The sequence below is a fragment of the Oryza sativa genome, chromosome 6 (genome assembly GCF_034140825.1).
Source record: "Oryza sativa Japonica Group chromosome 6, ASM3414082v1".
Classification (NCBI taxonomy): Eukaryota; Viridiplantae; Streptophyta; class Magnoliopsida; order Poales; family Poaceae; genus Oryza; species Oryza sativa.
In genome coordinates this window covers 1,328,753-1,344,128 of record NC_089040.1, presented here as the reverse complement: position 1 = coordinate 1,344,128, position 15,376 = coordinate 1,328,753, and the positions used below count along the sequence as shown (strand labels likewise).

General features: G+C 46.3%; 1 protein-coding gene across 1 annotated transcript; it reads right to left on the bottom strand.

The window, feature by feature from the left end:
* Positions 1 to 12,483: 12,483 nt before the first annotated feature.
* LOC4339952 (uncharacterized) lies at positions 12,484 to 15,149 on the bottom strand. The gene has a single exon (XM_015787314.3). It carries the CDS (start codon positions 15,018 to 15,020, stop codon positions 12,597 to 12,599), a length of 2,424 nt encoding a protein of 807 aa, XP_015642800.1. The 5' UTR covers positions 15,021 to 15,149; the 3' UTR covers positions 12,484 to 12,596.
* Positions 15,150 to 15,376: the final 227 nt, after the last annotated feature.

Sequence of the window (15,376 nt, the reverse complement as noted above, 5' to 3'; positions counted from 1 at the left end):
TATTACCTGACCTTGTGAGCTCTATTATGCGACCTGTGATGGCTTATATACTTATTATTATCATCGCTGTTGGTTCTTATATTACCTGACCTTGTGAGCTCTATTATGCGACCTGTGATGGCTTATATACTTATCATCGCTGTTGGGGCTTGTGAAGGATAACGGCAGACAAGGATAACTGGATGCGGATAACTGAAGACAAGGATAACTGGATGAAGGATAACTTGAGACGGATAAGTTGGATGTAGGATAACAAACAAGGATAACTAGACCTGAGCTGAGAGCATTTTGCATTGTTTTTTGGCCTGTTTTGCTCTAAGCCCGCCAAAAGCTTAGACGCTAGTTTTATTAAACGATAGATAGAAAAAACTTGGTATACGAAAATTACAAAATGCGTGAAATTGTTTAGAAAGATAACAGAAAGTTTATGGCCAGAACCCTAAACAACCGGGCTACCAGCATCTGCATCTCTGATTCAGAGATAGGCAAATCCACTACGATTATGTTTCAGGAGGCAAAACCGACTTTCGCTTGGTCAATAGGAACGGTGATGGGACTCCCACTACGATTATGTTTCAGGAGGACTCCCACTTATCCTTCTAAGTTTACCAGATTTATCCTTGTGTAGGACACAGCCTTATCCTTTCGTAGGTTGGGAGATTTATCCTTGTCTAGTTACCCAAATTATCCTTCTAAGTTTACAAGATTTATCCTTCACGAGGACCTCTACTTATCCTTCTAAGTTACTAGATTTATCCTTTTGTAGGACACAGACTTATCCTTGGGTTGGTTGGAAGATTTATCCTTCCTTAGTGACCCGAATTATCCTTCGTCGACAGAGTTGGAAGATTACTATATTTATCCTTCTGCAGTCATTGAAATTATCCTTCTGTACGACTCCAACTTATCCTTCTGTAGGACTCCCACTTATTCCTTTCCTAGCACACAGACTTATCCTTGCGTAGATTATTAGATTTAGCCTTCTGCAGTGGCCCGAATTATCCTTCTTCGTCATAGTTGGAAATTTACTACGATTATCTTTCAGGAGGACTCCCACTTATCCTTCTAAGTTACTAGATTTATCCTTGTGTAGGACACAGACTTATCCTTCCGTAGGTTGGGAGATTTATCCTTGTCTAGTTACCCAGATTATCCTTCTAAGTTTACAAGAGTTATCCTTCACCAGGACCTCCACTTATCCTTCTAAGTTACTAGATTTATCCTTGTGTAGGACACAGACTTATCCTTCCGTAGGTTGGGAGATTTATCCTTGTCTAGTTACCCAGATTATCCTTCTAAGTTTACAAGAGTTGTCCTTCACCAGGACCTCCACTTATCCTTCTAAGTTACTAGATTTATCCTTGTGTAGGACACAGACTTATCCTTCTGTAGGTTGGGAGATTTATCCTTGTCTAGTTACCCAGATTATCCTTCTAAGTTTACAAGAGTTATCCTTCACCAGGACCTCCACTTATCCTTCTAAGTTACTAGATTTATCCTTGTGTAGGACAGAGACTTATCCTTCCGTAGATTGGGAGATTTATCCTTGTCTAGTTACCCAGATTATCCTTCTAAGTTTACAAGAGTTATCCTTCACCAGGACCTCCACTTATCCTTCTAAGTTACTAGATTTATCCTTTTGTAGGACAGAGACTTATCCTTCCGTAGGTTGGGAGATTTATCCTTGTCTAGTTACCCAGATTATCCTTCTAAGTTTACAAGAGTTATCCTTCACCAGGACCTCCACTTATCCTTCTAAGTTACTAGATTTATCCTTTTGTAGGACACAGACTTATCCTTCCGTAGGTTGGGAGATTTATCCTTGTCTAGTTACCCAGATTATCCTTCTAAGTTTACAAGAGTTATCCTTCACCAGGACCTCCATAGTAAAGTTGCATGGTGTGCCCAGCAGAATTGTTTCAGATCGAGGAACTCAGTTCACCTCTAGGTTTTGGAAGAGCTTGCATAAAGCTATGGGCACCAAATTGGATTTCAGCTCCGCCTATCACCCACAAACCGATGGCCAAACCGAAAGAGTAAACCAGATTATGGAGGATATGTTAAGAGCATGCGTCCTTACTTATGGCAAGGACTGGGAGCAGAGTTTACCCTATGCAGAATTCTCATACAACAACGGTTATCAAGCAAGCTTGGGCATGTCGCCATTTGAAGCCCTCTATGGGAGGAAGTGCAGGACTCCTCTGATGTGGTCGGAAGTTGGAGAGCGTGCACTAGTTGGACCCGCATTCATAAAGGAAGCGGAAGAAAGGGTAGCTGAAATCAGAGAGAAGTTGAAAGCCGCCCAGTCTCGTCAGAAAAGCTACGCGGACAAGAAGAGACGAGAAGTAAGCTTTGAGCCGGGAGACTTTGTCTATCTTAAGGTTTCGCCTATTCGAGGGACTCGAAGGTTTCAGATACAAGGAAAATTGGCACCTCGTTACATTGGACCATATCAAGTATTGAAAAAGGTTGGAGCGGTAGCATACCTCCTGGAGCTACCAGAAGGAATGTCGGACATACACCCAGTATTCCATGTATCCTAGCTAAGGAAATGTTTGAGGATATCTCCGATCCCTCTGAACATCATGGATCCACTGGAGCTGGCTTGCCTCTACCAGTTCGATGACATCGATGGCTTTTTGCCGTGGTTTGATCATCACTGATATGATGCCTATCATCGTAGCTCGATGACTAAATAGTTCAGAGTTTAGAGGCAGCACTAGTTCAGGATTAACTCGATAATAACTAGTTCAGTCTGTCATGTTTGTGTGTCCTGCTTCAGTTGTCTTTATGTGTCACTGTGGAATTGACAGTATCTGTTGTCTAGGGCTGAGGGATGCTGTTTCTGAACACTGCACGTGTTTCTTCAGCCATGTTCATCTTTACTGACAATGCATTTGGGAAATAAATCTTTTATGCCAACCAGATAAAATGGGCACCAGCACTCGCCCCCGCGCCGCCGTCCCAGGTATAGGTGGCCAAACGGGCGGCACGGCCCGGTCCGGCACGGGCACGTGTCCGGCACGGCCCGTTTCGGCACGGCCCGTTAGGCACGGCTGATGAAACGGGCCGTGCCGTGCCGGCCCACGTGCCTTTACTAGATTTATCCTTTTGTAGGACACAGACTTATCCTTGGGTTGGTTGGCAGATTTATCCTTCCTTAGTGACCCGAATTATCCTTCGTCGACAGAGTTGGAAGATTACTATATTTATCCTTCTGCAGTCATTGAAATTATCCTTCTGTACGACTCCAACTTATCCTTCTGTAGGACTCCCACTTATTCCTTTCCTAGCACACAGACTTATCCTTGCGTAGATTATTAGATTTAGCCTTCTGCAGTGGCCCGAATTATCCTTCTTCGTCATAGTTGGAAATTTACTACGATTATCTTTCAGGAGGACTCCACTTATCCTTCTAAGTTACTAGATTTATCCTTGTGTAGGACACAGACTTATCCTTCCGTAGGTTGGGAGATTTATCCTTCTAAGTTACTAGATTTATCCTTGTGTAGGACACAGACGTTTCGGCCCGGCCCATTTGGACACCTATAGTCCCAGGGAGAGATAATAAAAGCCGAAGTCATCCTGGTCAACGGGAGTCAGCAGGGTGGCCTGGAGGACGACGGACGGCCTGGAGGTTCGCCTCCTTCCTTCCTTCCCCCCTCCCTCCGGCGGCACTCCCCTCCGGCGGATTGATGCCAGATTGAGGCTAGAACAACTCGAACGACCAGATTGAGGCGGCACTCCCCTCCGGCGCCGGCCACCCCCTTCCCCCCCCCCCCCCGCGCGGTTCTGTCGTATCTAGGGCTAGAGTTGATATGTTCGCAGCCGTGCCGGCGGCGGCGCACCGGCATTAGTATTACAGATGTCTAGGATTCACGCTCCCAGGAGGTGAGGACTTATTGTTCAATCAGGTAAGATCATATTTCAGTTCTAGCCTTTTGGTCCCTTGAATTAGGATTATTGACACTGTGCATTGCTGTTTCAGGGGTCTTCTTTTTTCTCAAGCATTGGCAGATCCTGCTGTAGCTATATTTTTCTCAAGTTTGTCACGTTAAACAAGGAAAATTTTGATTATTGCAAACCTGCTTAAATGTTTATAAGTCTTGTGTTGTGTTTCACTGGTTTCAGACCACCGGGGCACGGCGGCAGGACAAGGGCGCCTGGAGGAAGGTAACTGTGCCGCCGCCCCATAAGTTAGTTTTGAAAATTAGCATTTCTGCCTGTACATACTGCATATACTACTCAAGATGATTGTTGATCTGACCTCGGTGTTTGTTGTCAGGTTATTTGAGATGGCATCGTCATCATAAGTTAGCAGTCCTGTTTGTTGTCAGGTTATTTTACTCTTAAGCAATAAAAAATAGAATGTTCAGTGTTAACAAAAAAAAGGATTGTTAATAGCAGTTTCAATAGATCGAACTTACAATTTTTCATCCAACATTTGTAAGTTTGTTGTACGTAGTACCATAATAATTGAGGTTATACAGATATACTGAATGTGTAAAGTCAGTTGCATTATATAGAATTTTCTTCCTCTGAATAGTCATCTCTTTAGATAGGATTCTTCTGAACAAAGAAAGGTGCAGTTCATAATGTGATCTAGATTCTATTAAGAAATAATTAATCATGTTGAATTCAAGTTGTGGCATGTTAATTGCTTCTGCATTACCGTTCAATTAGCACAAATGTTAGTTCCTCTTTTTTTTTTTTGCATTTTTTCTGTGTGAGCAATTCATTTTTGAGGATTATGTAACAGGTGAACTATGCATATGGGGCTTAAAGAAAGATATTATAAAACCAAATGGACTCAGAGTCTCTTAATACCATTGGATGACCTTTCTTTGGTCATCCCGTCAAAAGATGGATTCAGAGCAGTGAGAGAATTTTCTGTAGCTAGAGATGCTAATATTAACTTCAGCAGTCTGGCAAACGCTTTCCTAATTTCTCGCCAACAGATTTTGTGCACTCTTGGCTAAATCGCATTGAAATTCTTGGCCCGTAGTAACAGATACTGCTGCTCATATATTTCCATAATTCACTTCAGAGTTCTGATCATGGCTGGCTATTGCTAGCAAACTAAAAAAAAATGAATTCTTAGAATCTGATATGTGATTAAAACAACTTATACTTGACCAGTTCAGATCAGAATGTATTAGTTTCAATGTGCATTTTTATTCACTATCCACTTCATATATGTTCTCTGCACCTTTTTTTTTTTGAGGAAATTTCATATAGCTTTGGATGCTATATCAAATTGAGCCATATTGTCCAGCTCTACTTTGCTCATTCCCCTAAATTTCCATCCATGTTTTGTTCTTCAGTAAACGTTTTCTCCCTCAGTCTTTGTGATGCATTGAATTGAACAGGAACTGAGAAGTAATCCAGGTTGTAGCTTCTTCAGGCCACCTTTCAATAACTGAACTTGAAATGGAGCTGAGAAGGTCATCAAGTTTTTCTTTATATTTGGCATTATCATGGATCAATACTCAAAGGGAGAGAGCATATTTCACTTAGTTTCCTTTGTTAACTCCTTTTCCGCTCCATCGAACAAATATTGTTGTTATTTCAGTGCCTTTGCAATCCAAATTATTCTCTCCACACACGTTACGCAAAAGTAAAATGCTTATCAGTGGACACTCATGTTCGTGCAAATGCATGGCTTTGTGCTGCTAGGGGTCCTATGATTATTTGAACCTTTAGTTAGAAACATACGATCGTTTGGATATATGGTTCTAGCTAACTGTTTATCGAGTCCTATTGTTTTTATAAAAGAAGATAATTAAATTTTAGTAAATGTTATATAGGGTTATAAACGGGAATCCAAAGTCGCGCAACGCGAGACTAAGTGGCTAGTTCATATGGAAAACCACATAATACAATGGGAACATATGAATTCGGCGATACCGATAAGATCGTAGTTGAAGGATTCAACGAGATCTCCCGGCGAGTTGGCTTCACGTGCGCTGGCTTCGTAAACTATGGTGGGTGGCGATGAGATTTGATGCCTTAACCCCTCAGGGAGTATTCCTTTTATACCGTGGATCACCTTGGCTTCCAAGTAGAACTCGGAAACACCGGACCTCGTACGATATAGAAAAAACCCTATCCTCTCTGAGTAGGACTCTATTAGTCTCCTGTCCCGCAAGGATATTTTCCATAATATCTATTCCCTCCATTTTTTAATAGATGATGCCGTTGACTTTTTCTCACATGTTTGACCATTCGTCTTATTCAAAAAATTTACGTAATTATAATTTATTTTATTATGAGTTGTTTTTTCACTCATAGTACTTTAAGTGTGATTTATATCTTATACATTTGTATAAAACTTTTGAATAAGACGAATGGTCAAACATGTGAGAAAAAGTCAACGGCGTCATCTATTAAAAAACGGAGGTAGTAGTAAATTTCCTTAACACATATACGGAAATAATCCGTATACGTGAAGATATACCGTATTCACATATTTCCATAAGACGTAGGATAGGAGGTATGCCTGGCCAAATGGCCTGAGGCTCGGCCCAAGGTACGCCATTTTGGCCCGGTCCAAGCACGGCCCGGCCTGACTCGGTGTAACATCCTGAAAATTTCTGACAATAAAAATCACTTAAATTTTGAACTTTTTAAAACTTTTGCATCATGCTGGTTGTTATGGTTGATATTGCTTGCCAAAATGTAAATAATCACAAAGAAAGCAAATCCAAACAAAGGGAAGGTTAATTACTAATTTAATTTATAGATTAAATATTAAATATTCGAACCATGCTGATAGCTTGATGCCATGATTAGCTAAAAGAAACAGTAAAATCAAATCTAATTCATTTGAATCCAATCTCACATGAAATATAAGAACACATGAAATGATGATCACCACTATAATGATCGTGTTTATAAATAAGTAATTCACCGGAATATATAGATTGATACTTAGAACATTTCACCGAGTTTCTCATGACATGAAAATCACTCATATAAAATAATGGTCACATAAATAAATTAAGCTTTATATATAAATAAGAATATGTGAGTGTTTAATTAAACAATTAGATTAATGTTGTACCGAGTCTCAATTTATATTTATAGCATGATTAGATCCACGTAAAATACATTGTTATACAAATAAGTTCATTCAATGTGATATTGTAATAATAATGGCCACATTAGGATATTTTAATTTTGGAACCCTCAAAGCCTCCAAAATTATCTAGGTTAATTTTGGAATTAGACCTCATTTAAATAATGCAATAGAAATATATATATAAAAATAAAATATGAGTAATATTAAAAATTGAGTAAACTTTCATCTAAATTAACACATCTATTGGGTAAACATCAATTGTGTGAAATTTAGAATTTATGGGACAAGATTTGAATAGGAAATCAACCAAATAGGTAAAATAGAAAAAAAATCACTATTTATTGCCCGCTAGGTGTTCGAGTGCGTTCCCTAGCCCTACCCCTGCCTGCCGCGCCGCTGCCTTGCGCCGCGCACCGTCGCCGTCGCCCCCGCCGTCCCATCGCTGCCGCGCCATCACGTCGCCCTCGCCCTCACGCCCCGTGCGCCGCGCGCCGTCCCATCGCGCCGCTGCCGCGTCGCCGTCGTCCTCGCGTGGCCGCTGCCGGGTGTTGCCGTCGCCCTCGAGCCCCTCCCCTCCGCGCGCGCTATCGCCGTCGCCCCCGCATCGCGCCCGAGCCCCGCGCCGCCACGCCATGTCACCTGCCGCGTCGTCGCGTGTCGCCGTCGCGTCACCGCTCGTCTCGAGCCCCGCGCCGCTGCCGCCAGCTGCTGCGCCATCGCCACCACCGCGCCGAGCCCCGCGCTGCGCCTGCGCTCCTGTCCCGTCGCCGCTCGCCTCGAGCCCCGCACGCCGCGCGCGTCCCATCCGCCATCACTGCACCGGCCACCTCTCCCCTCCGCCCTCTATATAAACCCATGCCTCCCCTTCCCTCCCCACACCTCCCACCCCCCACGAGCTCGTCCTCCCCTCTCTGCCTCTTCTACTCCCTCAAAAACATTTCGTCGAACACCTGGCGTGCGTGCTGCACCTTCTTCTCCGCTCCACCACCGCAGTCGATCTTCATCATCGCGCCGTCTCTCGGTAATTCCTCGTTCCTCTGGCCTCTCCTAGTTCCGTGGAAACTAGATCCCCCTTTAATTTCGCCAATTAGCAACCATAGCCGTGCCGGTCCGGCCACCGTTTCGCCGCCGGTGAGCTCGGCGTGGACAAGCCATCCCGGAGCTCCTCCTCTCCATCTAACTAGCAAAATGGAATCCCCATACGCCGTAGACGCTTCCACGCCCATCAATTTGGCTGGAAGCCCTCTCTACCGCCCTAGCCCCGAAACTCCCGAGCTCGGAACCATGGCGGTCCATGGCTTGACCGCCGTCCACGCGCCGCTATGCGCTGTGGCTGCCTTCGGGTAGTCGTCGCAGGCTCGCCGCACCCTCCCCGTCCGCCGCCGTGCTGCCCTCGAGCCGTACGGGCTGCGCTCGGCCAAGCCAGCCGTGCCCTGCGTGCTGCCTCCCGTTCTGCTGGAGGTAGAAGACGATAGGAGAGAGAGCTCCAGCCGGGCCCACATGTCATTGAGCCATTAGGAATTTTCCTACAAAAGTAATTCGGTAGAGTAAGGAATAAACCCGTGGTCCCACATGTCAGCCTCGGTAGGCTGTGAATAAGGTTTTGGAATAAAAATAAATAAATTAGGAACATTAAACTTTTCGCTATTTCTCGGATTAATTCAAATTTAAATACTTAAACGAGCATAACTTATTCATTTTAACTCGGATTTGAGTGAAATTTGAACCTAAAATCATCTAAATTCATAAACTTTTCCAATGTTACACAATTCACTATTTAATAAAATATATTTATAATTATAAATTAATTAATATCAAATGATTAGATAATAGTTAACCTAAATAGTGTGCCAATAAATAAAAATGGATATTGTACAGGAGAATAATTATCTTTAATATGTTTTGTCACTGTAGCAACCACATAAATTAATTATAATCAATGTTTGAAATTAATGGATGTATAGGAAAATATTAGTGCCATTTATTAATCTATGTCCAAGTATAATTAAAACCCATGATTTATTAGTTATTTAAATAAAGTTAGCCTTATAATTATTAGGTAAGTAAAATATGGATACACATAGATCGGTCCTAAGCTTGTTTATGGCAAATAATAACAGAGCTAGTGTGATTAAATCACCTATATAAAATTAATCAACGACATATCCCATATAATAGCATATAGTTGGAGAGGTGAGCAACCCTTAGTTAACCAAGCAGTAAATAGCAACTATTCAAATAATTGATTCAATATATATTAAGATATTGTGCACACACATATATTGTACATCCCATTATAGCTATATGGTAGTATTAAATTGCTTGATTGCATGTATTAAAATTAAAGAGAATATATGATGAACATGTATGGTGGATAAATACTAATTATAGACCTTGACCTAATATAATCTAAGTTCAATTGTAAATTAGGAGTATTCATTGTAAAATTATGTGACGGGATAATCTGTAACCATAATAAGATTAACCTAAACAACTCTAACATACAAAGCATGGATAATTATTAACCTTTCATAATTTATCGTGACAAGTAAAATATGTTCATAATTAAAGAAAAGCCTCCATCAATAAAAATAATAATACAAATGATTTACTGTAATTATATGACCGATCCAAAATCTATCCGGCAACAGAACCTCTAGTGTATAACCGTTCTATTTAGATAGATGCATATATAGCCATTTGCTAGACTAAACCACATATTAGCCAAACATATATCCCATAAATGCTACGTTGGTTAACTCCTAAAAAGACCATGATGACAATAGAAAGATTAAGAAGCCTTAGCCCCTAGCATGATTGGAATCCATTAGCAAACACAAATAGTATGAGCAACCCTAGGTTCGACCTCAACAAATATATTTTGTTTGTGCATATTTGATTGTTGCTTAAATATTGGTTTTTCTTGCGTATTATAGAAATTGTGTATCGGTTAGTCATGAGGCAACGTCTGCAACTTCTAGGAGGTGAAGGTTGATCAAGATTAAATTGACAATAAGGACTGTGCTGAGCAGGCAAGTCATCACTATTCTTTGAACATGTTGATCCCAATTGCGAAATTGTTTTGTTTACAAATAAAATTGCATGCAATGATAAACATCCTACTTGTGATTATGCCATGCCTTGATTATTGTTTACCCCTTATTCCTTCGTAACCATGTTTACGTATGAGTCCCTAGTCAACTATGATAATTGCTTAGAAATGCTATTCTAGAATCGTGCATACTCATATTTATCAAAATGCTTTATGCTTGGGCAATTACCTTTGGGAAGGTAATTGAGATGCGGCATGTGGAGACATGAGCGCCACATTGCCATGATATTGATGACATGATTTGTGAAAGGAGAAATAAAACTAAACAACTATTTTTGACTGGGGCGGACGGAGGATTTGGGTGGTATCCGGAAAAGGCTAGTGCCGTCCCTGGTCAATTAAGGACCGAGCCATGAAGCTAAGCATGAAACGACCCCCGTACGATCGCACTTCTCGTATGGGTATAGACCTAGCGGAGTACATAGCTGAGCGGAGGCAGTATCCATGCATAGTGGTTTCTTTTAGGTGTGTGAATCGACAAGCAGTCTGCTGGCGGATGCCCTGTCAGGAGGGCCAGAGGCTGACTTGTAGTCTACTGGCGGATGCCCTGACAGGAGGGCCAGAGATTGACTTGTAGTTTGCTGGCGGATGCCCGTTACGGATGGCCAAAGACTGACTTGATAAGACTATGAGAAGGAACCCAAAAGAGGACAGCTGAAATGGATTGGGTTCAACTACCGGATGCAATGTTAGGAATGCATGTGTGAGTTTTCCCTCCCCAGGAGCGCCAGAACTCCTCTCACTGCTAGAAATCGTATTACGCCTAGAGTGCATGAGGATTTAAAGTTCATGGAGCGGGTACTGCCAATGCGAGGTTATCGAAAAGCTTTGCCGTGACGCGTCTTATGTGTTGGGACGAGGCTCATGTGTTGGGCAGTCGCGGAGTGCGGGTAAAGTATACATCCACTGCAGTGTGAGTGAACCAAATCTATTCGAATAGCCGTGCTCGCGGTTATTGAGCACCGGGACGTGTATTACACTTGGCTAGACTCTAAATTCTTAACTTGTGTGGGATGGGATATTGCATGATGATTTTTATGCTGTTGGAGCCACTTCCTGAGAGGAGGGAAGGTGGACATCCTCAGAAAACCATGACGATTCAATGGCGGGAAGCTATCCTTGGGATCATAATGGATGGTGGACAGAACCATCGTTGTTTAATATGAACACTGGTATTAAAATTTGATCAGTCTATGCTAGGTCTTAGGCTTGTGAAAAGAATTGCAAAACTAGCTTTATGCAAAAGAACCTAAAGCCATTCCTTGAAATACCCTTTATCATATGCATTGTTGTTGTGGTGGCTTGCTGAGTACGGTTGGTACTCACCCTTGCTATTTATATATCTTTTAGGAGAGTGTTGAAGAGAAGCCCTTGTCGGTACGCTTGCGTATCCAACAAGATGATCGGAGTGCGGTCTTGTCCTAGGTCTCGTTCCCCAGTCGACTGCCTGTGGCATGTTAACCGGGCCCTTATATTATTTTGTTTTCCACTGTTGTTCTCTGATAGTTTTTGGCCTACCTGGCCCTAATGTAAGTATTTAACTCCTTTAGCCTAAACTCATTTGTGATATGTTGTGATTCAACTATGTATGTGTGTATGGTGTACCAACTACTGATCCAGGGATTGGTACGGATAAACACAGAAGATTTCCGATTTCCAAAATCGGGGGTCCACACTCGGGGTCGTGCCCGTGCCGGCCGGCTCGACAGCCGGGCCGTGCCTGGGCCGCACCCTCGGCACGGTGGGCCGGCCTGGCACGGCACGACCAAATAAAAAAGTCAAGGAACGCAAAATAAACTTAATGAATCATATCATACATGGCCAAAGAGAAGAGGAATACAAAATAGACTTATTTTCTAGCCATATGGACCCAACCCACAGAGTTGACGGATGAAAAATAGACTTATTCTGTGGAAAAATACAATGGATGGTCGTGCCTTCGGGCCGGCCCGAGTCGTGTTGGGCCGTGCCTGGGCCGTGTGTGTGGCCCGTGGGCTAGCACAGCATGGCCCGGAGTGTAGGTCGAGCTGTGCCAGCCCGACTAACCTCGGCCTACGCACGGCCAGGCCTGGGCCATGCCGATCCATACCACCCGTTTGGCCATCTATAGGTATGTCTTATTCGTAACCATGACAGTGATAGACCACTCCACAAACATAGAAGTTAAAGATTCAACTTCTATAAGTTAAAAAAATTAATTATAACTAGTTATCGTACATTTATGGTTAAATTTATTTTTTTATTACAACTTGTAGAAATAAAATTTGACCTTGCATATTTGTGAAATAGTTTATCACATATTAATATATCTTGTTGAACTTTTTTATAAAATCATAACTATTTAGATAACATGCTCAGAACGAATTCTCTCGAGATGTCCCCTCTAATGTTTAGAATGGGTACTCAAACACGATCCATCGTGTCCGGCGGCGTGAGCGTGACAGCCAGGCGGCGGCTTATGCCGGTGTGCACGGCGAGCGCCCAGAGCACGGTCACGAACTCGCCGCCCTCCGGCAACACCTTCCTGTGCCCCATCACGCGCTCCTCGTCGCTCGCCGGCGCCACCTCCACGGCGAGCTCTACCCACACATCGCCCACCACCTTCCACACCCCGCCGCCGGCACCATCCCTCCCCGCTTTCTCCACCAGCGCGCGCCCCAGCGCCGCGCCCTTCTGCAACACCGTCATTTCCTGCTGCTGCTGCTTGCTCGCCGGCCGCCGCTCGGCGACTCCGGCCATGACGACCATGTCGCACTCGAACCTCCTGGTGCGCCGCAGCATTAGCATTAGCAATGGCCGGAGGTGGTAGCCCCAGAAGCCGAGCACCTGCTTCAGCTCGTCGTTCATGGCCTGGAACACGAGCTCCGTGCTGTCCTGGTTGCCGGGGAGGAGCTCCGGGTGGAACGCCACCAGGTAGGCCATGTACCTGGACAGCGTCCTCGCCACGATGGCGTCGTCGCTCTGGGACGCCGCCGGTGGGCACTTCTCCTCCAGGATGGCGGTGGCGATGTGCCATGTCAGGATGACCTCCACGACGCCGACGCCGCCGCCGCCGCCGCCGCCGCTCGCGCAGAACGGCAACAGCTCCGGGTGCTCTGCGACGGCGGACATTCCGTCGCCGCCGTCGTACAGCGACTTGGCCATGTACTCCGCGATGGATTGCTTCACTTGGCAGGGCACCGACACGGCGGGCAGGATCGCCAGCGCGAGCGACACGGCGGCCGGCAGCGTCAGCGAGAGCCGGCAAGAGCTCAGAACGGAGAACTGCTTGAAGCGGAGGCCATGGTGGCTCAGCATCTTGCTCCGCGCCCACAGGATGCGCCGGATCGCCCACCGGAACGCGGCGCTGTCGCGCCACCGTGCGTTCGACGACGCGTACGCGTGCAGCAGCGACACCATGAACCAGTTGGAGAGGAGGAAGACGACGAACTCCCACACCTCCTCGTACACGAGCACGAGGAAGAGGAGCGACGTGATGGAGAGGTCGATGGCTGTGAAGAACGCCGCCGGCGACGTCGCGACGGCCCGCAGCAGGCACCTCGCCATGGTCGCCACGCCGCCGGACGACATGGTGTAGTTGTCGCTCTCGATGCTTCGGAGGGAGAAGAGCACGTCGCCGTTGCCGCAGAGCACGACGACGACGAGGCAGAGCACGAGCACGACGAGCGGGAGGAGGACGTAGTTGGCGAGCAGGAAGAAGGGGCTCGCGAGCACCACGGGGACGACGGAGTGGTAGTACTCGGCCACGAAGTTGGCCTCATCGCTCATCACCTCGAACAACGCCTCCGCTCCGCCTCCGTCTCCGTCTCCGGCGCCGGCGTACAGGCCTCTGAAGAGGAGGTCCCGGCAATGGCGGGTCTCCGCCTCGGTCATCGGCGGCAGGCGCTCGAAGCTCCGGCGCAGCAGCTTGAAGAGCGCGAACGACACGCAGAGCCTCCTGAGGCGATGGTCCATGTCGAGCGACGCGAGGAGATGGTCGCTCTCGGCGAGGGTCCAGATCTTGCCGACGGTGGTGACGGCGTCGATGTCGCCGGTGATCCTGTAGCCGGAGTTGATCGGTTCGATCACCAGGCCTTCTTCTCCCATCACCAAATACTTGCATCTCCTCAAGAGCTCGTCCCCGCCATGGCAGCCATGGGGGTGGTGCTCGAGCTCGACCTCGGCATCGTTCTGAAGCATCTGCGCCATGTAGGAGATGACGAGCTTGGCGTTCTTGCCGTAGGCGAAGGAGCGCTTGCCGACCTCGGTGTAGGTCATCCGCTGCACCAGCTTGGCGGCGCAGAGAGTCCACAGGATGCCGAACACGGCCTTGCGGCCGGCGGCGCGGAGGTTGAAGAAGACGAGGCTGCCGAGCCACGCGACGCGGCCGGCGCGCTCGACGGTGCCGGCGTGCCATGCCTCCATCCGAATCTCCTCCACCTTCTTGCGGAGCAGCTCGACGAGGAGCATCCACACGAGGATCAGCCGCGCCCGCAGCGAGAGCTCGAGCTCGAGCGAGCCCGTGCTACCGCCGGCGGCGGAGGCGGCGGCACCGGCGTTCTTGGCCTCGGAGAAGAGGTAGGACATGACGGGGAGGAAGAGCGAGAGCGCCTTGGAGAGGATGACGCGGACCTTGGGGTCGAGGATGGCGCCGACGTCGGAGATGCCGCTGAAGAGGTTGAGGTTGAAGAAGAGGGCGGCGAGGGCGAAGACGATGAGGGAGGCGGACACCATGGATGCCTCATTGCTCTTGTCGGTGTAGGAGGAGGTCAGGTTCCAGATCATCCCGGTGGTTTTCTGGCAGCTCAAGTACTCGTAGCTACCACTGCCAGCACCATCGCCCCTCATCTTGCTTGCTTACTACCCCGTACCTAGCTCGACGAGCTTGGCTTAATTTATGATCGCCATTGCCGTGCAGCCGTGCTTGTGCTCGAGGATAGAAGAAGCTCTAAGCTCTTGGCGACAATGGCGACAGTGGTCAGTGGTGGGTACAAGGAGGAGTTGACCGGTCTTCGTCGAGCAACGACATGGGCCGTTCGGCCCACGGGCTGTGACGGGCCGCACTTTGCTTCGACTGCTGAAAACTTTAGGATGGTACTCAGCCCTGCCCTCTCTGTTGCAAAATATAATTAGAGTAAAGTACATTAGCGGTCCTTAAACTTGTAGGGTTGTGTCTTAAACTTGTAGGGTTGTGTCATATAGGT

Excerpts from the sequence above, each read along its gene's own strand:
- LOC4339952 (XM_015787314.3), bottom strand. The coding sequence starts at position 15,020 with ATGAGGGGCGATGGTGCTGGCAGTGGTAGCTACGAGTACTTGAGCTGC.